The 23362-nt window shown below is 48.4% G+C and overlaps 1 protein-coding gene across 4 annotated transcripts in view; it reads left to right on the top strand.

Moving 5' to 3' along the window:
• SRGAP2 (SLIT-ROBO Rho GTPase activating protein 2) overlaps positions 1-23362 on the top strand; it is an 89895-nt gene that overhangs the window by 65601 nt on the left and 932 nt on the right. For 2 of the 4 annotated variants that reach the window (XM_062509736.1, XM_062509735.1), the window contains exons 10-21: positions 464-548; positions 3085-3112; positions 4802-4826; positions 5477-5537; positions 6727-6804; positions 8684-8818; positions 10044-10149; positions 10732-10956; positions 13873-13952; positions 18148-18328; positions 18918-19064; positions 21222-21549. In XM_062509736.1, the coding sequence (XP_062365720.1) occupies positions 464-548; positions 3085-3112; positions 4802-4826; positions 5477-5537; positions 6727-6804; positions 8684-8818; positions 10044-10149; positions 10732-10956; positions 13873-13952; positions 18148-18328; positions 18918-19064; positions 21222-21549 (1479 nt within the window). Of the gene's footprint in view, positions 1-463; positions 549-3084; positions 3113-4795; positions 4827-5476; positions 5538-6726; positions 6805-8683; positions 8819-10043; positions 10150-10731; positions 10957-13872; positions 13970-14705; positions 14728-15451; positions 15459-18147; positions 18329-18917; positions 19065-21221; positions 21550-23362 lie in introns of all 4 variants that reach the window. The other 2 variants (XM_062509737.1, XM_062509734.1) reach the window with 2 other exon arrangements.

Below are 23362 nucleotides of genomic sequence, written 5' to 3'. Positions count from 1 at the left end.
CAATTCAGTGTCACTGTCAATTCAGTATCACTAAATTCAGTGTCATTCTGTAAATTCAGTGTCACTGTAAATTTAGTCTCACTGTAAATTCAGTGTCATTGTCAATTCAGTGTCACTGTGTAAATTCAGTGTCACTCTGTAAATTCAGTGTCACTGTAAATTTAGTCTCACTGTAAATTCAGTGTCACTGAATTCAGTGTCACTAAATTTGTCATTAAATTCAGTGTCACTGTAAATTCAGTGTCATTCTCTAAATTCAGTGTCACTGTAAATTTAGTCTCACTGTAAATTCAGTGTCACTCTGTAAATTCAGTGTCGCTGAATTCAGTGTCACTAAATTTGTCATTAAATTCAGTGTCACTGTAAATTCAGTGTCACTCTGCCCTTGTGTTCCCAACCCAGCAACCCAAAGACTCGATCAAAGGAAATCACCTGTCCACTCACCACCCTGCTTTTTCCACAGAAAATGAAGGAATACCTGGAAGGCAGGAACCTGATCACGAAGCTCCAGGCCAAGCATGACCTCCTGCAGAAGACCCTGGGAGAAAGTGAGTGTGTGTCCCCAGCCCAGCTCTCAGCAGCTCTCTGCTGCATTTATTGAATGGCTCAGCTGAGGCTGGCAGCCCTGGGGAAGGGATGCAGTGCTGGTGGTTTTTATGAGTTCTTTGCTCTGATCTGCAGGAGGGAGAGACCAACTTGATGAATGGTGAACAGCAAAGTGCTTAATGAGGCACTAATGTGCATCACTGATGGTGTGCTGCCCCTTCCTTCACCCTCCTCTCCTTCACACCCACCCTGGTTTTCTCTTGATGATCTCTGCTGGGCCAGGGCTGGTGATTTGCAGATTAATTCAGAATTATTGATGGGCTGAGCTTTCATTTGTGGTTGACCCTCTGTGGGTTCAACCCCCACCAAACCAATGTATGGGAGCCCAGGCTTCTATTAGGAAAAGCACAAACAAATTTCAGAACATGTGAAATATGTTGTCTGTGTAGAGGGCATCAGTCAGGGGGCAGCAGCCAGAACTGAATATTCATTTGGTGTTAGAGTCAGAACAAAGGCAGATTTCTTTCCCTTCATGGTATGGGCAAATCCTGTTGGCCAAAACCACTTCAGCTATGCATCCAAGTTTCCATAGAAACCTGCCTGCCTTGTATTTGCAGAGGAGAAGGTTTGAGCAGTCTAAATGTCAGGTCAAAAAGTGGCTCAGCTCAGCCCTGGGTTTTGTCTGGAGCAGAGCTGTGTGGCTGAGCTGGACTCCCCACAGCTCCTGGTGTGCAAATCTGCTGCATGAGAACTCAGCCAGCATGTGGGCTTTGAAGTGCTTTGCTTTCAGTTTGAAAATGCACTGTCAAACTAAAATACTTCTTGCTGCAGTAATTAAGAGTTCTGTGTTTATGGGACCCTGACCGCTGGGAGACGAGGGGAGGATGTGCCTCAGTTTGGGTTGGATTGGTTAAACTTGCTCATCTCTTCAGCTCTCCTGTAAGAAAGCCTGGCTGAAGCCAAAGTTTTGTGTCCTCAGGGCATTTTTCTTGTGCCTCTAAATATCTGGGAGTGACAGCAGTGCTGCCCCTGTGACTGATCACATTCCTGGGTCAGAGCTGACCTCTGCATTCCAAGCCCTGTTTCCTCTTAACCTGCCTGCCCCCTGAACTCAAGCTGTGCTAGGAGAGGAAATTAAATGTGATTTCTGGATTTAAAGGCTGCTTCTCTTTTCTTCATTTGCTTTTTGCAAACCACAGCTTTCTTAGTGGCCCTGTGAGGGAACCCACTGAGTGTCAGGGTGAGCCCCCCCAAAAAATCTCCTCCTGTCATCGATGAGATCAAAAGATGCTGGGAAAGGGAGGAACATCCCATTGCCCAACCCACAGGAGCAGATTAATGGGACAAGCTGGGGACAGTGCTTAGATTTATCCATAAAGTGTCACTTAATTGGGAAATGGGCAAATAAAATTCCCTTCACACGTCCCCAGAGCATGGTTAGGAGCTTTACAGGAAAATGTGCCTCCAGCTGTGTGTCTTCAGTGCCTGGCAGGTTCAGGGGGTTGTTATTTTTTATTCTCCTCCCTGCCCCATCCTCAGGTGACATTTTTTTAGTCGTGGTGCAAATTGCCTTAATCTGAAGATGACAAGCCCCAGTAATAAAAGGAGCAGCAAGTCCTCCTCTCTGCAAGTAATTATGTCCCTGCCTCCTGTCCCCATTTGTCACCCTAATGCAGGAGCCCCTTGATGCTGCCACAGCCGTGTAATTTCTCTGTATGAATATTCCATGATGAAAACGGGACAGATGGCTGCAAATTCTGCTGCAGAATAACATTTTCATGTAAATTATGCACTGTTTTGGCTTTACGTGGGGAGAGCAAAAGTGGCTATCAAGATGTGCTCGACTAATTGTCAGCTATCAGCAATTAGCTGCTTCCCTCACTCCTCCTTCCATCTCCCCAGGAGCAGGAAGACAACAGGAGGGAAGGTGAATTTTCAGCTGGTGGGAATCAGTGTGGTTTCACTGATTTTTTTCCACCAAAAAATGGGCCTGTCCCACTCCCAGCAGCACATCCTCCTTTTTTCCTGCCTCTTTTGTTGTGATGTTTTAGGTGATGGCTGCATTAGCAAGTCCTGATCTTGGCTGCTGCTTCCTGGAAAACTCAGCTCGAGTGAACGGAGTGTTTTTATAAATGTTTGTGGAAAACACCCCTGAACGTCTGTCTGTCAAAATAACTTTGGTGCCAGCACGTTCAGGCTGTGGGCTGACAAATCTGGGAATGTTTGCACTCTTCCTGAGGGGCCTGGGGAAGGAGAATCTCTCACCCCACCAGTTCCCCTGGGAAGAGGGAGGGAGGGACAAACCCAGGGTTTTTTTGGCAGAAGTCAACAATTAGAATGCTCAGGGAGGTAATTTCTATTTAAAAAACAAGAATTCACACAGATAGAAGTCATTGGACAGCCTGAGCTGGTTCCTGGTTGGATTTGGTGAAGCTGAGCTGGCAGGGATGGGTCCTCTCCTCTCTCTCTGTATAGAAATATTAAAAGCATTTTCCCATTCCTCTCTCCTGATGCTGGATTTCTTTGTCTCCTCCACAGGTCAGCGGACAGACTGCGCCCTGGCCAGGTAGGTGTGGCTCAGGGAATTGTGTTTTCAAGGAAAATCTGATGCAAATTGGTCATTCCACATCAGTTACCATCCCAGGATGTGTGTCTGTCTGAAAAATACACAGATTCAGAGTCACAGGATGGAATCATGGAGTGGTTTGGGAGGGAAGGGACATTAGAGCTCCTCCAGTGCCACCCCTGCCATGGCAGGGACACCTCCAACCTGGCCTGGGACACTTCCAGGGGTGGGACAGGGGTTTGATAAATGTAATTAAATTTATGATAGATTTAATTAATAGAAACAAATTCCATTTCTTGCCGTGGTGTACTTAGTGCAGATCAGGAGCAGGATGGGAAAGTGAGGGAAATTCCTTTAATCTGGTGCTGTCACCTGGAGAATTTTCTCCAGATTTAGGTTTTTATAACCAAATCCCTGGGAGAGAGATGGGGCCAGGGACTGTGCAGGGCTTACCCACAGGATTGAGGACCATAACTTGGGAAACTCTTGATCCCAGTGCTGCTCTGCTGTGCCTGGATTCCAGCAGGACGGAGAGCACGAAGAAGAAAACTTTTAATTTAATTAGAACCCATCCAAAAAAACCAGCACTAAGCTTCTGGTGGGGCTTTAGCAAAACACAACAAATCCCCATTTTCACCTTGATGGATTCAGGGGGCTCTGCTGGGCATGAGGGGCTGTGCATCATCCTGCCTCATTAACAAAAGGAAGGTGATTACCACCAGCGTGGACTCCTTACTGCTCTTCCCACTCCTCACTGCAAAGCAAAACTGACAGGTCCTAATTAGACCCTGACATCTGTAATAATAAAATATTATTCATCATGAGACAATTTTAAATATCAAAGAATCATGCCCGCTAACAGTTTAAAACCCACCTCATTGTCTGTGACAGCCCGTGGAATCGGATTTTTTAAATTTTTCATTCAGTGTTTCTGATTTTTTTACAAAAGGAATTTCCCCCAAATTAACACATTGTACAGGTTTTTTAAAAATCAACACTTCTAATCCCCTTATTTATAATTCAGCAGCCATCTGCCCTGGCAGGGAATTGGCTGGAATGATACATTAGGGCCTCTCTGCTATTATCTCCCTTGCTTCATTTTTACAAGAAACTAAAGGAATTTTAAACCCCAGCAATAAATTTTGAGGGGAAAACCCTGGCAGAGCAGGGCTTTTTTCCTATTTTTCTGCCATTAATCTCTACCAACATCAGCAAATGAGAGCAGACAGAGAAGGCTTAGCCTGGTTGGTGTTCCAGGGGCGTTGGTGTTATTTATTTGTTTGAAATCTTAACAAAACTGTAATAAGGACTCCTCAGTGGCAGCTGTTAACAGCACAGGGGGAACCAGCCTGCTCTCACCTGCTCTTCCCTGTGCAGTTCATATCAAACTTCATCTCCAGCCAGCAGCCCTGGATCACAGAATTCCACCTGGTGGGAATTGAAATGTCAGGGGTGATCTTTGGTCGGGGCTGCCTGGTGCAGCTCTTGAGTGATTTAAAGTCACTTCAGATCTTCCTGGAGTTCCATGAATCCAACGAGGCTCTGGCATTGTGATTGTGATCCATCCCTGGCTCCTTCCCTGCTCCAAAACGTGCTGGGGAGCACTGGAGGAATGAGCTGGTGATAGTGGAGGATTGTCCTGACTGTTCTGTTCTGCTTTTCCCTCCTGCACCCCTGGACCAGTGGCAGGCGCAGCTCCACCGTGAGGAAGCAGGTAATTAATTAACATTTCGCTCGCTAACGAGGTAGGGATGTGATGTGGAAAGAGGAGGAGTGGTGGAAATTTTTCCCTATCCCTTCCTGTCTTCCATGGACCTTTTCAGTCTCCTCTGAGAAATCCCTCAAACCTGGATTCAAAATCTCACTCATTTTCCTTGGCAAAATTTAAAATTGCTTCTGCTCTGTGTTTTGACAGGCCTGGAATCAAAAATCCCAGACAGCCTTGAGCTGCTTGGACAGTTGAGGTTTATGGGATCCGTGCTGTTGTTTCTTTGTGTCCATTCCCTTTGTTTTCCCTGGAATCCCCCTGTTAAACCTGGTCTGCCTTCCTGTAATAAAGACTTACACAGCCAGGCTTTGTGTCCCTGGCCTTGGGGATAATCTGTTGCTCTTTGGTACCCAAGTGGGCTGAAACCTGTTTCTTAGAGATGGGGAGGACCCTGAGTATTTCTGTTGATCCTGTAAGGTTAAAGTTTGGGAATTCCAGTTCACACAGTCTTGAACTGCTGCTTTGGGGTTTTGGAATAAAGAGAGCAAGTTGTGATCTTGGTGCGCAGTCAAACCTCTCACATTTTTTATTTTTTTTTAATATATATATATTTTTTTTTTTCTCTTCACATTCTGCTGTCATTCCTCTCTGGGCAGGATTCCTCCCAAGCCATTCCCCTGGTGGTGGAGAGCTGCATCAGATTCATCAGCAGGCACGGTGAGTTGGGCTGAGGCTGTGCTGGGACATCCCTGTAAAATCCACCTCAGAGAGGGTGTTCAGAGTGGCTCAGGATTTTTTGGCTCAGCACAAGCTGCCACAGAGAGTGGCTCTGATTTTTTTGCCTGCATTGCTGGTGTTGTGTGTGCGACGACTGCTCCAAACAGCTGACCTTGCAAATGTTGTTTTGCCAACAATATCCCTTTATTCCTTGCAAAATAAGCTTCCCATCCATACACAGCACTCGTGCCTCCCCTCCACTCACCTTCCTTTGAGCCCTGAAATGTGGCCTTCACCAGAACAATCATCCTCTTCATGAGGAGGAGGAGGAGCACCCGCAGTGTTTGAATGTAGGAGGTCAGGCAGTGAATTAATTGTTCACTTGCTGCCACAGAGAGATGATTTATGCCTGTTTGGAAGGTTGACCTCTGCCAGCCTTGAATGCTATACATTTATTGCAGTTTGTTTTCATTTTTAATTGATATCATTTGTTAGTAGCGTGTGAAACAGCTGTTAATTAACACGTGGAAAGAGGTGGAATCTGTCTTCATTAACCAAGATGCAGGGCCAGGTCCTGTTTGTGTCCCTTGTTCCATTACTATTTTAGAAACCCTAACCTGGAGTCCCATTCTCATCATCACTTGCAATAACCAAGTTCTGTAATCCTTCTTTAAGGCCTTACTTGGATATTTGCTGGAAAAATCCTTGAGACCACTTTGAAATGGGAGTGGATGAGGGATAAATCGAGGCCATCAGGAGATGCTGATTTCACTCAGATTCCAGAATTGGCTTCGATTTTCCAACAGACTCAGCTGAGTTCTTTGTAAATGCTTTAAATGTTTTCCTCCTGGCACTGGTCATATTTTACTCCTGGCTGCTCCACCACTGGTTTATGACTTCCTCTGGGTTGTAAAATCCTCTGGGGATCCTCCAGGGTGAGAGAGAACATGAATGGCTGTCAGAGCCCTGTTGCTCTAGCACTTTAGAAGGGTTGATAATTTTTCTGCCTGTGCTGATTCTGTTTTTTCACATTCTGGATATCTCAGGGAAAGGTGGCTTTTCAACCAGCATCCTTCTGCCTGTTTTTTTTATTTTTCCTTTATTGCAGGAGCAGTAGCTGCTGAAGGTGCCACCTTCTTCTGTCTGATCTATTTTATCTTATTACCAGCATCTCTTGTTCTTCCTCCAGGTTTGCAGCACGAAGGAATATTCAGAGTGTCTGGGTCACAAGTTGAAGTGAACGACATCAAAAATGCATTTGAGAGAGGTAAGGAAGAGCTCTTCCAATATCCCAGGAATTACTGCCAAGTGTGTGGATTTGTGTGAATACTCAGAACTGGCCTGAATGCAGCTTGCTCCTTTTTGTTCCTTTGATTTTTGTGATTCCTGAGTGAGGCTCTCCCAAACACCTCCCTGGTGCTCATTAACCTTGAATTCTCAGTTGTTTGCTGTTGTGCTTTGTACCCTGTGGAGTGTCTCTATAATAAATATTCTGAATTCAATCTCCTCTCATGTCTGATAGCTTATTGATTGTTTGCAACACTAAAGGACGTTGAGGATTTCATTATTAGGTGTAACTGCAGTTTCCTCTCCTCTCCCCCAGCTCTTTGTGTGCTGCAGGATAAATTTCCATGTTTTTTTTTTTTTTCTTCCATGTTGTTGAGGCACAGCTTGGCTACATTTATTCCAAATACCAGCGAGGGAAAGAGGGAGATTTCAAGAGAGTGTTAATTTGAGGTAGCTTTTAATAGATTGGATTTTTCTCTGGGAAGAGCCATTCCATACAAAGGCAGGGGGCAGTTGGGAGCCTCCTGACTCATCAGCTCCTTGCTGGGCTGTTCTCCCTGGCAGAGCAGGTTCAGAGGAGCTGCTCCTCAGGCAGTCCCTGGGTCACTGGGAACAACAGGGCTTGTGTTAATCCCTGGAATCTGTTGTTCCCAAAGAATAGGATCAGTGTTTTTCTCTGCTTGCTGCTGCAGGAGACGGGCAGTCATTAATTAGGCACAGCGAGTTTATTTTGCTTTTGGGGGAGAAAGAAGTTTAATGAGCAACGTGTGGTGGGTGGTTTCACCTGTCCTCAGCTCCATCTACCTGAGAATGAAAACCCTCAGGAGCAGAGGAAGCAGGAGTGTGTGTCATAGTCAGGAAAAGTATAAAATCAGCTTTTTATATAAAGAAATACCAGCTTGGGGAAGTACTCAGTTGTTCCAAGCAGAAATAAAAAAGAGGATTTTTTTTCCCCCCCCCTTCGTCTCACTTGTCTCTGTAAAACCTGTGATATAGAGGACTGCCAAAGTTAACAATAAGGTCCCTGCAGTTTATTACTTCATCCAGAGCCCTTGGTGGCAGTTAATATCAGGGATAATGCTCAGGTTTGGAGTGGCCCATTTATTATCCCATGTGTTATTAAGATAATAGGCAAGCTTTGGTAATTTCAGTCACATAATGGATATATATAGCTTCAATTTGAGGATTGCCCCATCATTAAATCTAATTATGTCTGATAGGGAGTTTTCCTTGGGGAACAACTCCTTGAGTGTGCATCTTCCCTTTGGTAATGCAGACAAACCGTGGCAGATCTGCAGCAACAAATTGTCCCAGAAACACTTCTCCCACCCCATTCCCTGTGTCTGCATCCCCTGGGCCAGGTGTGTGATGTCTGTTTGTCCCTTGCATCACTGGGCCAGGTGTGTGATGTCTGTGTGTCCCTGCATCCCCTGGGCCAGGTGTGTGATGTCTGTGTGTCCCTTGCATCACTAGGCCAGGTGTGTGATGTCTGTGTGTCCCTGCATTACCTGGGCCAGGTGTGTGATGCTCAGTGCCCCTCTGGGTATCCTCTGTGTCACCTGAGCTGCAGTTTTGGGTCTGCCTAAAGCCTGCTGTCAGGTGGTGGAGCTGTGATGTTCACACCTGCCCAGAACACCCCCTCAGGTATCATCTCTGCTGTCAGGGTGACATTTAGCTGCCAGGACCTGTCCCAGTGTCCTGGGATTCCTGGCAGGGCTTCCCACCCAGGGATTGCTCTCTGCCTCACCCTTGCAGTGCAGCTGGGGTAGGTGGGGTTAACACAAATCCTTCTCTTCCAGTGTTTTATTTTCTCCAGTGTTCTGATTTTTCTCTCCTGCTCTCCTCTCCTTGCTCTGAAGGGGAAGATCCCTTGGCTGGGGACCAGAACGACCACGACATGGATTCCATAGCAGGAGTCCTCAAGCTCTATTTCCGAGGCTTGGAGCACCCCCTCTTCCCCAAGGACATCTTCCATGACCTGATTGCCTGTGTCAGTAAGTACATGAAGAACTGGAAGGAAACAGGATTAATTTTTCTCATCTCCTACTTCTCTTTCCTCCCTTTCCCCATTTTTCCTGACTCCTGGGTGAGTTTTTTGGGGTTTCTTTGGCTGGGTTGTGCTGCTGGGCTGGACTCTGTTATCCAGTCTGGGCAGTCACCTTCTCACAGCCATCCTTGCTCTGACATGAATGAACAAGGAGATAGAAATTCAGAGATTTTAAAGGCTGTGTGATGGGTTTTTGTGAGATAGTGCTTGGTGACAGGATTCTTTTAAAAGAGAATGAAGCAAAAAACCCTCACTTGTGTAAGATAATCTTGAAGAGCTGTCATCAGAGGATGTCAGAAATGCTCTCTCCAAGGCAGGGATCACCAGCAGGGTTCCCTGCCCTGTGTGCTTTCCCTGGATATTTGCTGCCATGCTCCTGTGTGCTGTGTGCTCAGCTGACAAGGTAGTTTTTATTCTTACTCCTTTTAGCTTCATACTCACAAGGGACCATCCACTGCCTCCTGCTCCAGCATATCAATCATCAGGGCACTCACAGCTGAGCTGTTAACATTTTTCATTCTTTCTAAAGGTGCTTCTGCCAGGCAGAGGGTTGTTTGTGGCTTCTGTATGTGAGCAACCTCGTTTTTAAGTGGCCTGGCTCTTGCTACATCCCCCAGAACTGAAGAATGATTCCATTGTCCAAGCAGAGAAATGGCCTTTGCAGGGGCAGCCTCTGAAGAGAGGCAGAAGATCACTGAGGAGACAGCCTCAGAAATGGCCTGTGCTTTTCTGCTGCTGATAAATGCATTTCCAGACTCAGATTTGTGTTATGTGGAGAAGCAAAATCCTCTTTCCCCGAAGTGAGCTCTCCCTTCCGAGCTGGTTTTTGCTGCCCACTTCTTTCTCAGTGGGGGCTGCACACAGAGCCCTTTGCCTCACCCTTTAACTCTCTAAATTTGAGTGTTACCCAGTTTCTCCCAGTTTTTCCAGCACCCACCTTCCCAGGTGCCCTGAAGGATCCCTTGTGCCAGAGCCAGGTGACATCCAGAGCTCCCACGCTCGCAGGGAGGGTCCCAGGTGTTTGGGGACCTTTTCTGGCAGAGCCTTTGCCAGCAGCTTCTGCAGCCAGATGCCGTGCTGCTGGTGCTCTGCTGGCTGCCCAGTTTGCAGAGCAGGGGGCACTGGTGGCACTGGGCTGTGGGGGTGACTCTGGTGCTCTCTCTCCCTTCCAGCCATGGATAATTTGCAGGAGCGAGCGCTGCACGTCCGGAAGGTGCTGCTGAACCTGCCCAAGACCACCCTGATTGTCATGAGATACCTCTTTGCATTCCTCAACCAGTGAGTACCCCTGGGAGCACCGGGGCTCTGCTGCAGGGCCTGGGATAAACGTGGAATTATTGAGGAAGGACATGGCAGGGACAGGATCTTCCTCCATCCCAGGCTGCTCTCAGCCCCAATGTCCAGCCTGGCCTTGGGCACTGCCAGGGATCCAGGGGTAGCCAGAGCTGCTCTGGGCACCCTCTGCCAGGGCCTCACACCCTCCCAGGAAGGATTTCTTCCTAATACCTCATTTAACCTCCTCTCTTTCAGTTTAAATCCATGGCAGGGGGGCCCTGCTGTACCCCTGATCTTGAGCTGGGCTGCAGGTGGGCTCTGAACAGCAATAACAGAGAAGAAATAAAGTCAAATATTGAAGTCAGCACCCAGGGCTTTCAAACTCCCTTTGCAGTTTCTATTTCATTTCTCAGTAAATACCATCAGTGTCTCATTTTTTACCTGGATCCAGAGAACATTTGTGTCCCAGGAAGCCCAAAGCAAACCTGAGCTCAGCTGTGTGTTCTGAGCAGAGGGTGGTGATGATGAGGATGATTTCTGCTGTTCACCCTCCTTCCCACCTCTGGGTTTGTTTTTTTTTTGCAGTTTATCTCAGTTCAGTGAAGAAAACATGATGGATCCCTACAACCTGGCCATCTGCTTTGGGCCCACGCTGATGTCTGTGCCCGAGGGTCACGACCAGGTCTCTTGCCAGGCTCACGTCAATGAACTGATCAAAACCATCATCATCCAACATGAGAACATCTTCCCAGGACCCAGGGAGCTGGAGGGCCCAGTCTACAGCAGAGGTGGAAACACGGAGGATTACTGGTGAGAGGGATGCTCTGAGGAGAGCCATGGGTGGGTGTTTATCCATGGATTAGGATGCTGCAGTTGTGTTGGCTAATTTGGGATGGCAGCCTCTGGCCCAGCCTTTCAAAAATCTGTTTTATAGCAGCAAAGATGGCTCTGGTCTCTCTGGAGAGTCATCATCTTAAAAGAAATAAGCTGGTATAAAGTAGCTATTCAGTTGTCAAACCTCGCTCACTTATCTTGAAGGGCAAGGTTGTGCAGGGATTTTCTTGGATGTTCTGGTTTAGTAACTGCCAAAATCAATCTCTTTTTGTTGTTTTGGTTTTGTTTTTTTTTATTTTCTTCCTCTCCTGCTTTTGCCTTTTCTCTCTGCCTGTCTGGAGTGCCTGTGCTGCAGACACAGGGGTCACTCACAGCTGAACCTCCAAGGCTGTGGCACAGTTTAATTTCCAGGGCAGCCCCTCTGGACGGGGAGGGAAGAGGCAGGAATGCAAAATCACCATTTCCATGCAGCCTGGAGCTCCAGAGGCCCGGCCACGTGCTCAGTCTGAGAGCACATCTGGAAGCAATTCAGGCAGAGCAGCTCCTGTCATCTGGGGTGGAAGCTTGGCCAGGGGGGGAAGGAAAGGAAAAGAAAGGAGGGGTTTGCTTTCCTCTTGGCAGAGCTGATTCCTCCCTCTGAGGATCAGCAGTGTTCACTTGTGTCCCACTTCTTGCTCCTGCTCTCCTTCAGCGTCACAGCAATGTCAGTGATGCACTAAAATAAATTGGGGTTTTTTTATATGAAGTCACTGTGGTGACAGAGCAAGCCTTGTTTCCCTGGCTTGTCTCAGAGCTGTGGGATCATTCCTCGTTTAGAGGCTCCTCCAAACTCACTGCTGTGTGCAGAGGACTTGCCAAAACCATTTGGAAATTCTCTTAATTTCACCCCTCTCTCTGATGTTTTTAGCTGATGTTATGTATGAAGGAATTTCAGGGGGAAAAAAAAAGTGAGCTTAATAATATTTATTGCCTTCAGGAAACACATAAATTTGAACAAGAGGTTTTGTCCCATGAGATGAAGGGAATAGAAGTGTGCTGAGTTCCTTCAGTGTGGGTGTCAGTGCACAGGGGGGTGTGGGGGCAGAATGTCCTGGGGGTGATATCAGGGAATGAGATAAGGGATGGATGCAGCAGGAGCTGGAAAAACCCACAAAGATCATCCAGTCCAAGCCCTGGCCCTGCACAGACACCCCAAAATCCCACCCTGGGCATCCCTGGGAATGCTCCCAGAGCTCTGGCAGCCTCAGGGCTGTGCCCATTCCCCAGGGAACCTGAGCAGTGCCCCAGACCCCTCTGGGGGGAAAAAAACCTTTCCCAAATATCTGTCCCAAACCTCCCCTGGCCCAGCTCCAGCCCTTCCCTCAGCTCCTGTCCCTGTCACAGAGATCAGAGCTGCCCCTCAGTTCCCTGCTGGGAATTCCTCAGCTCCATTCCTCTGGCAGGATTTATTGCTGTCACCTTCAGGGCTCCCAGGGTGACACCAGAAGCAGCATCCAGGGCTCAGCCAGCAGCAAGGACAGGTTTGTAGGTGGAAAATGCTGGTTTTTAGGAGGCATGGCTGGGGAGAGGCACGTGGGCTCTGTGCAGGCTTTGGCTGTGCTCGACATGACTTCACAGTCTGGGTGAAACTCTAGCCCTCAGTGCTGCTTCCTCCTGGGGCCTCCAGCTGGCTTCAGAGGCTTCTGTAAACTTTATTAAGGAGCTCAAAGGCTTTGCAGAGGATGGGAAAGGTTCACTGCTGAGGTACTGGCTCGGGGATGTTGGGCAGCCTGGTGTCCTGAGGATTAAACAGAACGAGACACCAGAGTTATTCAGACATTTCACCCCTCCTCCTTTTTCTGTTTTCCTCATATTTAAAAGAGCACAGGAGGTAGATTGCCAGGGGAAGAGCACTGTCCAACCATCATCACTTACTTTAACCATTGCAGGGCCAAAATGAGGGATGAAATTACCCCTGTGTGAAGAGGATTAAAAATCACCTTGAAGGAGTCGCAGTGTGAGAAGGCAGCAAAGGAGTTTCTGGTGGAAGATGAAGAGCAAGCACTGGGTTTTATCCCTTTTTTTCCTCCTGGGAGGAGCAGGCAGGGCAGGCAGGCAGGGCTGCCAGCTGGCAGCAGCTCTGTGGAACTGCTTGGGAGAAGCAATGGATCCTCTTCCAGTTTCCCTTCTGCTCCTGTCCAGAGGGAGCTGCTCGTGGAGCTTCTTAGGAAAACATAACCTTTGGTTGCCACTTGTTGTCTGTTGATCCTTTCAAAGCTTTTCTTCATGCCAAACATAAATGAGTCCTCTTGGTAGTTGAGGTGCTCTAGAATCTTTATTTACAGGCAACTAATTGGGCTGTGGGAGTTGTTCAGGGAAATGAATGGGACATTTAAGATGGTGATAAAAAGGGATGGAGGGAGATGACAAACACAGACCTGGAAATACCATTATAAATTGAGGAAGGATTTCCCCCAGGAAGCTGCAGCTTTCTCATCAGCCATCTAATGAGCTAATTAGAGCAATGGAGAGTGCAGCCAAGGGAATAATCCTGGCATGGCAGGGAGGAGCTGGACCCAGCCTGGCACTGCTGCCTGAGTGCTGAGCATCTGCAGAGGTCCAGGCTGTAAGATGTGAAGTTGGACTTGGCTGACAGCACTCAGAAGGGGGTCACCAAGATGTTTGGTTTGGCTGATCAAGTAAGAATTTGATTTTTACCCACAGTGACTTCAGCACGTGCAGATGCATCCACGAAGTGTCTGTAGCAGCAAAACCTAAATACTGACTCCTGATGGGGATTCCCAGTTAGAGCTGATTGTTTTCCAGGATGTTCCCAGTTCTGTCTGCTTGTTGGCCACGAGGGATCTCAATTCCCAAATTCCCAGCAGCTGAAGCTGTTTCTTTCTGTTGCAGTGAAAGCCCTCATGGAGAGAGAGCCCTGGCAGAAGATTCGGTGCAGGATGTCACAGCTGAGCACCACACCAGTGATGATGGTACGGTGTTTACTGGGGTAACTGGTGCAGCCTGCCTTGGGGGAGGCAGGGGAGGCTGTGCTTGTTTAAAATACCAGAGTGGAGTTTAAATCAGAGCAGTTGAAGTATCACAGGGCAGCATTTGATGGCATGAAGTACAAGGGTGTGGGATCAGTGGGAATCTTTAGAACTACCTGAGAGTTTTGAACGTGCCCCTTCTTCTCCTGGGGTCTCAGCAGGAGGCTGGCTGTGTTTCAGTGTCCTCTCCCACTGCCCTCTGCCTGTGCCAGGCATTTCCATGCTCAAAGCCTCAGCCCTTTAAGGGAGCAAACAAAACAAACCCCAAACCTGCTTGTCCTCCACTGAGAGCTGGCTTTTAGAGCAGAGAGTCCTGAGGACCTCTCTCAGAGATAATTTTTGGATTTCGTTAAGGAAGCTCAGTTCCATTTCTTGTCTGATCAGTGAAAAGAGGTGCCAAGGCTGAGAATTCCAGGATATTTCCTAAGAAAAAGGTGACACTGCAGTTACGAGTGTCCTTGATACTTCCAAAGCCTCCTCCTGGGATGGGGAACATCCTGTGAGGAGAGGCAGGACAAAGTGACTGATGTGAAACGATGATCCCTGACATGCTGAGCACCAGGGCAGGACGTGGCTTTGTTCTTGTGTTCAGACCCTTTGCAGCTCTGGAAGTTCTGGGGTGGTTTTACTTGGCTGGCCTCAGTTGCAGAGGTGGGAAGCAGCATTCCCTTAAAATTAGGCATCCTCCTTTATGAGCTGGCCTTCAGGAATTTGCTCAGTGGCCCTGCCAGGTGCTCCTGTGTTGCCTCTCTGCTCCAGCAGCTGCTTAACAAACCCTCCCCTGGCATCCCTGGCTCCCACTTGGCTTCACAGCTCACTGATCTTACAGCTCTGTCCCAACCTGAGCCATTCTCTGTGACCCTCTGGTGTTCACACACCAGTGGGAAAGGAAAGGAAAGGGAAAAGGAAAGGAAAGGGAAAAGGGAAAGAAAGGGAAAGGGGGAAGGAAAAAGGGAAAGGAAAGGAAAAGGAAAGGAAAAGGAAAGGAGAAGGAAAGGAAAAGGAAAAGAAAGGAAAAGGAAAGGGAAAGGGAAAGGAAAGGAAAGGTCTCTTTCCCTTCAGCAAGGCCAGGCACTGGCACTCCTCTGCAGGGTTGAGGGGAGGAAGCACAAAGCCTCGGGGAAGGAAACACAGGATCACTTCCCTGCCTTGAACAGAGTGTTCTGTTTGACAAGTGGGAACTCTGAAAAATGTGTCCTGGAGCTTGGATCTCTGATTAATAGCTGTAAGGAAGGACAGGCCACTTCATCCCAGAGCTGTAAGTGAATCCTGGGGTAGAGCTGCAGCCTGCTGTGAGCTTGTGCTGTTCATGGTTGGGATTTTTTTTAGATCTTTTTGGTGACTGGGAGGGCACAAGGGTGAGCAAGGAGCAGAGATGAGAGAGGGACACTGCTCTGCAGCCTCTGGAGATGGGGTGTGTGGGGCCCCTGAGCAAGGTGAAGCTGGGAGGTGTTTTGGATGGAGTCCTGCACCTCTGTGGAATATTTCTTTTTGGGAGGAAGCACTTGGCACTGAGGCAGAGGAGGCAGCTGGGGCTGGGTCTGTTTTGTGTGGTTAATTAATGAGTCTCATGCTAATTGGGCTGAGCAGTGTCACACCTTGGTCACACCTCTCAGCAGTGCAGGTACAGCTCCACCCTGGATCTTCCTGGGGCTTTTCCCTCCTCCACTCTTCAGATGGGACCAAACCTCCTAGAGCTCTTTGGGGAGGCTGGGGTTAATATTCCCAAAGTAAAGCTGTCATCCCAGCCACCTCCATTGCAGGAAGGAATTTTGGGGTGAGAGAAGAGGTCGTGGTTGGCAGAGCATCTGTGCAGTTCATCAGCCTCCCTGAGCTGATTTGGGACAGGTATGAGAGGTCAGAACTGCTGAAAGACAAGCAGACTGTGTGTTTGTTAAATTATAAATACCAGTGGAAATGTTTTAATTTGCTGCTTGTCTGCCCAAGCTGTCAGACTGGCAGGGGGAATTGTTTGGTTTAGCCTTATTGCTCTTCATTCACACAGTTTTCTGCTCTGAGCATAAGTGTAAGTAGGAAAAAGCTACTGGAAATTGAAGTCTAAAATCAGTCCTCTGGAGAAAAGCCAGAGTCCTAAGAAGCAAATTGGAAACATAAGAAACCTGAGTGCCACGCTCATCTGGAACAATAAACACTTGTTAATGAAGCAGATGGAATTCACCAAAGCACACTCCCACCCCCTTCCTAAATGGAGGGGGACACCAAGAAACAGCACTGTTGGGGTTTTGAACTGCTAGGACAAGCTGGCAGAGCAGGCAGGAGGGAGGAAGGAGCCAAACCCAGATAACCACGTGCTTTGGGGAGCCTGCCACGAGCTGCCAGCACGGGCCAGGCTTTTCCCAACCTTCCAAATCCTGGCTGCTTGCAGAGCACTGGTAAATGGGATTTGTGTGAGCCTGACCACAGGCTCACCTGGAATGGGTGTTCTGGGAGAATTGTGAGCTGTCAGGTTTGCTAGTGGAGGTTATGGGGGGTGGATCTCAGACCCTGTTGCTCAGTCCCTTGGTGCTGGGTGATTTCAGGTGCTGGTGGGGCTTTCTGGGGGGAGATGCTTCTGCTCTGCCCCCTCAGCCTGGCTGAGGAGCTCCAGCTGCCTCAGGTGCATTTACACCATTATTTTCTCAAGCCCTGTGACCACCTTGCAGCCTACAGGCAGCTCCAGACCCAGTTCTGGAGCACATCCTGTCCTAAGGAATAACTGGAAAAGCTGTGCCTCATGTTTGGCCTTTCAGCCCATTTTAGTTTTCTCTTGCACTGTGGAAGCTTCCTGTGGTGCAGAGATCTCTGTGTGGAGAAGTAGATCTCTCTTTGATCAGGGGAAAGGAACCACAAATCTCTTTCTGCAGGAAAGAACTCAATTTCCATGGATTGCTTGGCTGCATTAAAGCTCCTTTAAAGTAATTAGAGGGAGCCCACTGGGGCTGTATGGTTGAGCTCATCTCCATTCCCCTGATCCCTGCCCAGAACCAGAAGCTGCCTTAATACACATTTACACTCAAACGGTGGCAGATCCTTTTCAGAGCCTTAAAAATAATCCACAGGAATTCCACATTGATTTTCCTGAGTGTCTTAAATGCCCTTATTGTGCCTGTGTATAATCCCAGAGTCCTGCAGGGACCTGGATTAGTGGCAGGGCATGGCTGGAGCTCCTGTGTGAGCTTTGCAGGAGTGGGCACAGAGCATCCCAGGGAGCACCAATCCCCTGCACCATGCCCAGCTCTGGAGGATGTTTTCCTTTGCTTCCATGACACGTGCATGAATAGCAGAGCCTCCCACCGTGCCAGAATTCTGCTCCCCTGGGTCAGGTGAGCCTCACAGGCAGCAGAAATTTCCTTCTGAATAGATGCTTTATTTCTGGAGCAGCGTGGAATGAGAGAATGTTTCCCTCCCCTGCCTGCCCAGGGGGTTCACTTCAGCAGCTTTTAAGGAAGAGAACCACAGGCAGATTTTTGTCTGGAGCATACCTGATTGCTTCCCACCTCTGAAACCCTTCTGATTTCAATGAAACACTAATTCTGCCTTTGCCACTTCCATCACTGTTGGCTTGAATTGCTGTGAGGAGGTTTAGGGCTTGGAAAATACAAATGTGCCCTCCATGAGGTAAAGGATAAAAGTGCAACATCCTTAAGTTTAAGGATTCCCCTCTGAATTCTGCTGCCTTAAGAGGGAAGGAACACTTCATCCTCTTCATACACTGGTTTGTGGTAGATTTAAATTGCTGGCTGCTCACCTGAGCCCAGATGTTCAGTGAACTGTTGGTTATTCCCTTCTATCTCTTAGAGTGTGAGCCTTTTGATTTTAATGAAACCCTTTTGATTTTAATGAAACCCTAATTCTGCCCTTGCCACTTCCATCATTGTTGGCTTGAATTGCTGTGAGGGGTTTAGGGCTTGGAAATACAAATGTGCCCTCTGTGTAGGGATGAGAGGAAGGATGAAAGTGCAACATCCTTTAAGTTTAGGGATTCCCCCGTGAACCTTGCTGCTTCCAACCCTCTGCTGCCTGAAGAAGGAGCACTTTGTCCTCTCCATGCTCTGCTTTATGGCGGATTTAAACCGCTGAGCGCTCACCTGAGCCCAGGTGTTCAGTGAACTGTTGTTTATTCCCTCCTGTCTCCTAGAGTGTGAGCCCATAGAGGCCATAGCCAAGTTTGACTACCTGGGAAGGACTGCACGGGAGCTGTCCTTCAAGAAAGGAGCCTCTCTGCTGCTCTACCAGCGAGCCTCGGATGACTGGTGGGAGGGACGGCACAACGGCATCGACGGCCTCATCCCCCACCAGTACATCGTGGTGCAGGACACGTACGTGAGCCCTGCAGCCTGGGCTGCCTCCAAAATCACCTGGGGATGGGCCTGGGTGGCCTCACACCTGGGGAAGAGTTCAGCTGTTCACACAGGGGAGCTCTGAGAGGTGGAGGGTGGGGAAAGAATTGTTGTGGTGTCTTGGTGAGGGTGCGCAGCTGGGATCTCTCAGGTGGAGGGGGATTTTCCACAAGGAGTGATAGGACAAGGGGGAATGGCCTTAGGATGCAGGAGGGCAGGATTAGACTGGGTGTATGAGTAGGAATTGTTCCCTGTGGGGTGGGGAGGTGCTGGCACAGAGTGCCCAGAGCAGCTGTGGCTGCTCCATCCCTGGGAATGTCCAAGGACACTGGACAGGGCTTGGAGCAGCCTGGGACAGCAGAAGATGTCCCTGCCCATGACAGGGGGGTTGGAACAAGATGATTTAGATCACTTCCAGACAAATCATTCAGTGATTTGAAGGTGATGGTGATTGCCCAGACCCTCACTCCGTGCTGCCATCCCGGGTGTACTTCTACACAGTGCTGTGCTGGAAATGGAGCACTGCTGCTCCTGCTGTGTTGTGATACCCTCCCCTCCTCCTTTCTAGTGAGGATGGGATGTCGGAAAGGTCCAGTCCGAAGTCAGAAATAGAAATAAATTCTGAGCCACCGGAGGAAAAAGTGACAGCCAGAGCTGGTGCCAGCTGCCCGAGCGGGGGCCACGTCGCAGATATTTACCTTGCAAACATCAACAAGTAAGAGCAGCCTTGCATTGTTTTCCCTGCCTGTCAAAGCTTGGTGATGAGTGCAGTGAAATGCTTCCTTCCCTGAGAAGGGTTCATTAACAAGCACTGCCACCATTCTTCTCTGCTTCCCCCTCTTTTAACTCTCTCACATTTTGCTGTCCCCTCTCTGTCACCAGTGTGGCCATCGCTCATTTGAAACCCCACTGGCTTCTCTTCCCTGTCTCCAGGGTGCCATCTGGTCCTGTTTCCCAAATTTAGTTTTTTTTTTTTTCCCCCAAGCCCTGTTTTTTGTGCTGAGCAGGCAGAGGAAGGGAGGGGAGTGGTGGGATGAGATCTCGTGTCGTTGTCCCCATCCCTTGTCGTGTTCTGTGATCTGTCACGTCTCCCCCACATTTACCACGTCCTGTTTGATGGGCTGGGGGGAAAATTCCTGCAGGAAGCTGTGTCCCAGTTTGTGATAAATGCCATACCTGCAGTCCCACCATCTGGCACTGCCTTTGTTTCTGCAGCACTGCTCACCTCGGGTTACTAACCGTATGCTTGCAGTGGAACAGCACAACCCCCTGTTGCTCTAACCTTGCCTCATCCACCAGAAATTGATGCTTTAGCCAACACTCAACATAATAAAAAGCTGGAAAATCAAGCTAGTAGCAGACTAAATTCCATGATCTGTTAAATAATTTTTCTAGACAGGCTTATCCCCCGTGTATTTCTGATTATTTCCTTCATGTTAAAAACCCCCGCCTCTCTCCAGTGTGCAGTGAAGGTATTATGTGATAATTACAGTTTGATGGGAGGGGATGTTCTAAACCTTCAGTTAATTTCACACAATGTAGTCTGTAAAGGCATTAGCACAAAACCATCCTTTTTAAAAGGTTTGGACCCTGCTCGTGGCCTAGAGAGCCTGGGCCTTCCTTATGGGATTCAGCAGAGCTCCAGTGATATCTGGGAAGCCGAGTTAATCTGCATCAGCTTGGGCTCTGGGCTTTCTTTCATGATATTTGCTGTCTGAGCCACTGGAGTGGCCATTCTGCCAGTTATGGAGAGATCTGTGTAATAACAGACCTGTGCTGGAGCTTCACCATCTGCTGGCCTTGCTAGAGTTGTGTGTTGTGGATTTTGGAAGCCTGGGGAATGTCCACTCCAGTTCTTGGGGGTTTTTCCCCCTTTACTAAAGAACCTGATATTTAGCAAATAAGTAGCATAAGACTCATTTTGTTGTTTTTTCTTTAGGAATGAATCTTCTGACCTATGTGTGAACAGACTTGAGCAAAATTAAATCAGATGGTTTCGCAATGACAGTTGTGCCACCCACTGAATTATTATTTGGATGCCAAAATCCTACTGGAGTTAACACTTTCTTGCAGTTATTCATGGGGCTGGTGCTATATATAAATGGATCCTTCCCTGTATAATGGATGCCAAGCTTCAGACCTATGGCATAAAGTATTCTGCTGCATTGGCCTTCCCATGATTTGAGTGGAATCGTGCTGTCAGACCTGATGGTGCTGGGGTAGAAACTAAATTCTTTGGACCAGTTCATCCATTTGACATCATCCCTTTGGTGTATCTGTAGCCCTGCATAGATAATGCCTTGTGGTCCTGCCAAAGCCATGAAAAAGAACCATCTCTTACCACCAGCAAACATTGGAAATTATCACTGAACCCCAAACTGGGGGTCTTTGCTTGCTGATCTCTGAAAATAATAACTTGATGCCTTGGGCCAGGAGCTTAGTAGACTTATACTGTGTCCTCCAGTCAAAGATTGTAGCTCTGCTCTTGGAATGTAATAAAAACTCATCATCAAAACCTGTCGATGGCACAGAGGGTTTTTTTGGTTTTTTTGGTTTTTTTTTTTTTTTGTTCCAGTATAAATTCTTCTCCTCTTGACCAAGTTAATCATGTTCCACCCAAGTTTTCTGGTTTTGCTATGAATGTGCACAGCTGCCAGGACTCGGTCTTCTTGTTAGAAGCGTGGAACTGGAATGATTTATAACGTGTAATTATTTCACTGTACCTCAACCACTCCTCAACCCCTGGGTCTGTTTGTAATCTGGGTACCTCTGTGTCTCTTCCCAATGTCCTGTGTGTTGTTTTTGGGGGGATATCTTCAAATGACAGCCCTGTTCCTGCTTGTATTGACTTGTTTTGCTTTTGTGACTGAAGGCAAAGAAAGAAACCAGAGTCAGGCAGCATCAGAAGAGCGTTCCGTCAAAGTGACAGCCACGGCCTAGGTAGTTCCCTGGCAGAACCAGCCTCCCCCGGAGCCATAGCCGGTTCCAGGCCCTCATCTCAGCCCATTATGAGCCAAAGTCTTCCCAAGGAGGTTCCAGACAAATGCTCCATCAGTGGCCACGGCAGCCTCAACTCCATCAGCCGGCACTCGTCGCTCAAGAGCAGGATGGAGAGCCCCCAGATCCGCAAGGCTGTCACGGCCGGCAGGTCCAAGAGCTTCAACAACCACCGGCCCGTGGACCCCGAGGTCATTGCACAGGTGAGCAGCAGCTCCTGCTGGACAGCTTTCCTTTCACCCAGCTTGCAGGGTGTGGGGTGCAAGAGGGGGCGGAGGGCAGGGTTTGATTTCATCTCGTGGCCGTTCCCCAGGAGGGGAGGGCAGCTCTGTGTGAGGAGAGACTCTGGGAGCTGGGCTGGGTCAGTCTGGAGAGGAGGATCCCACTGGTCCGTACAGATCTCCCCAGGGACTGTCAGGATGCTGCCGGGCTCTGTTCAGCCACAGGACGGGGAGCCGCAGATTAAAACAAAAAGTTCAACCTCCTCCACGAGGGTGGCAGAGCCCTGAACTGCTGCCCAGGGAGCTCCTGGAGTCTCCCTCTCTTCAGACACCCCAAACCCACCTGGACGTGTCCCTGTGTCACCTCCAGGTGACCCTGCCTGAGCAGTGGGTTGGACTCCAGAGGTCCCTTCCAGCCTCAGGCATTCTGTGAATATCTCAGTGCAAGATTAACTTTGGACACAGCCCCAGCCTGGCCTTTCATCCTCTCTGTGTGCAAGGGAAGATGAACAGTCAGGTCCTTCCTCTGTAAAAACTTGGCCCTGTTTGTTACCCAGAATTTAATCTCAACACTAAAAACACCCATTTCAGAAGGTGACACAGATTCCAAAGCTGTCAGCAGAGAATTAAACAATCATAACTTCAAGACAGGAGAGAAATGAAGTATCTGTTGCGGATTTAACACGCCCCTGGTGTGCCATGGGAAGCACATGGAGCAGCACAGCCCAAATAAAAGCAGGCTGCTTTTATTGTGCAGTGCTCCAGTGGCACCCTCACCTTCCTGCAGGGCTCAGAGGGTGATCAGAAAGCACCTCTGAGTGAAACCCTGCTGGCTTTCAGTTTTCAGGAGTGTTGTTTACACAAGGGCCTTGAAGTCAGATGTGAAGATGTGAAGTTAGAGGTTTCCCTCTTCCAAAGGGCTCGTCCCAGGTGGATGTGCCTGCATTTTTCTGTTTGCAGGATGGGATGGATGGGTCAGGCTGAAGCCAAGGAATTCTCCAGGCTCTGATTACAAAGCCAGCCCTGGGAGACCTGACTGCTCTGCCTGGGTCGGGGCTCTGCAGGTTCCTAAGGAGCTGGGGGGAAACACATCAAAATTAAACATCATTTTTATTGACAGAACAGTGACTCCACATAAGAAATAGAGGCAGGTTAAAACCCAGTGGGTTTAATGCAGATGGGAATTTGTAATTTGCCATTTTTGAGTACCTTGAGCCCATTTGATACGACGGAAATGTAGTGTACAGCTCCTGTTGTCTTTGTGGTTCCCTGTCCTGCCGAGGCTTTGGTTGATATAAATCAGATTCTTTGTTTTTTCAATTAGGCTCTTACTGAAGTTGTTCTGTCTCCTCTCCCTGCCAAAGCCTTCACTCCGTTGTTTCACTGGAGAAGAGTCTGGGGACAGAAAGGAAAGAGGAGGGGAAAATAAATAAAATAGAGGAGGGAGGGAAATGCAAGCTGTGTTAAATCAGTGTTTTTCTCTGTAGTATCTGCTCAAACACCATCCAATAACCATCTTACATATTTCCCCAGCTTCATAACAAAAATCTGCTTGGCCTCAAGATAGAGTGGGAGGTGTCAGATTTCTGCCTCTGCTTTCTTCCACCATTCCTTGACTGATTTACCTTCCCCACCCCCGAAAAAGCTCTGAGGAAGCTGGAAAGCTGCAGCCAAAATTGTGAGTCACAGCCAGGCTGAGCTCTCCTGCTCCCCAGGGAGTTCTGTGCACCACTGGACACTCCAGCAGAATGTGTAGGTCCTGAGACAAAAACCCTGTGCTTTTAGGTCAAAAGTT

The sequence above is a fragment of the Cinclus cinclus genome, chromosome 27, assembly GCF_963662255.1.
Source record: "Cinclus cinclus chromosome 27, bCinCin1.1, whole genome shotgun sequence".
NCBI lineage: Eukaryota > Metazoa > Chordata > Aves > Passeriformes > Cinclidae > Cinclus > Cinclus cinclus.
The sequence above is the reverse complement of the archived record's forward strand: the minus strand, read 5'-3'. Positions and strand labels throughout refer to the sequence as shown.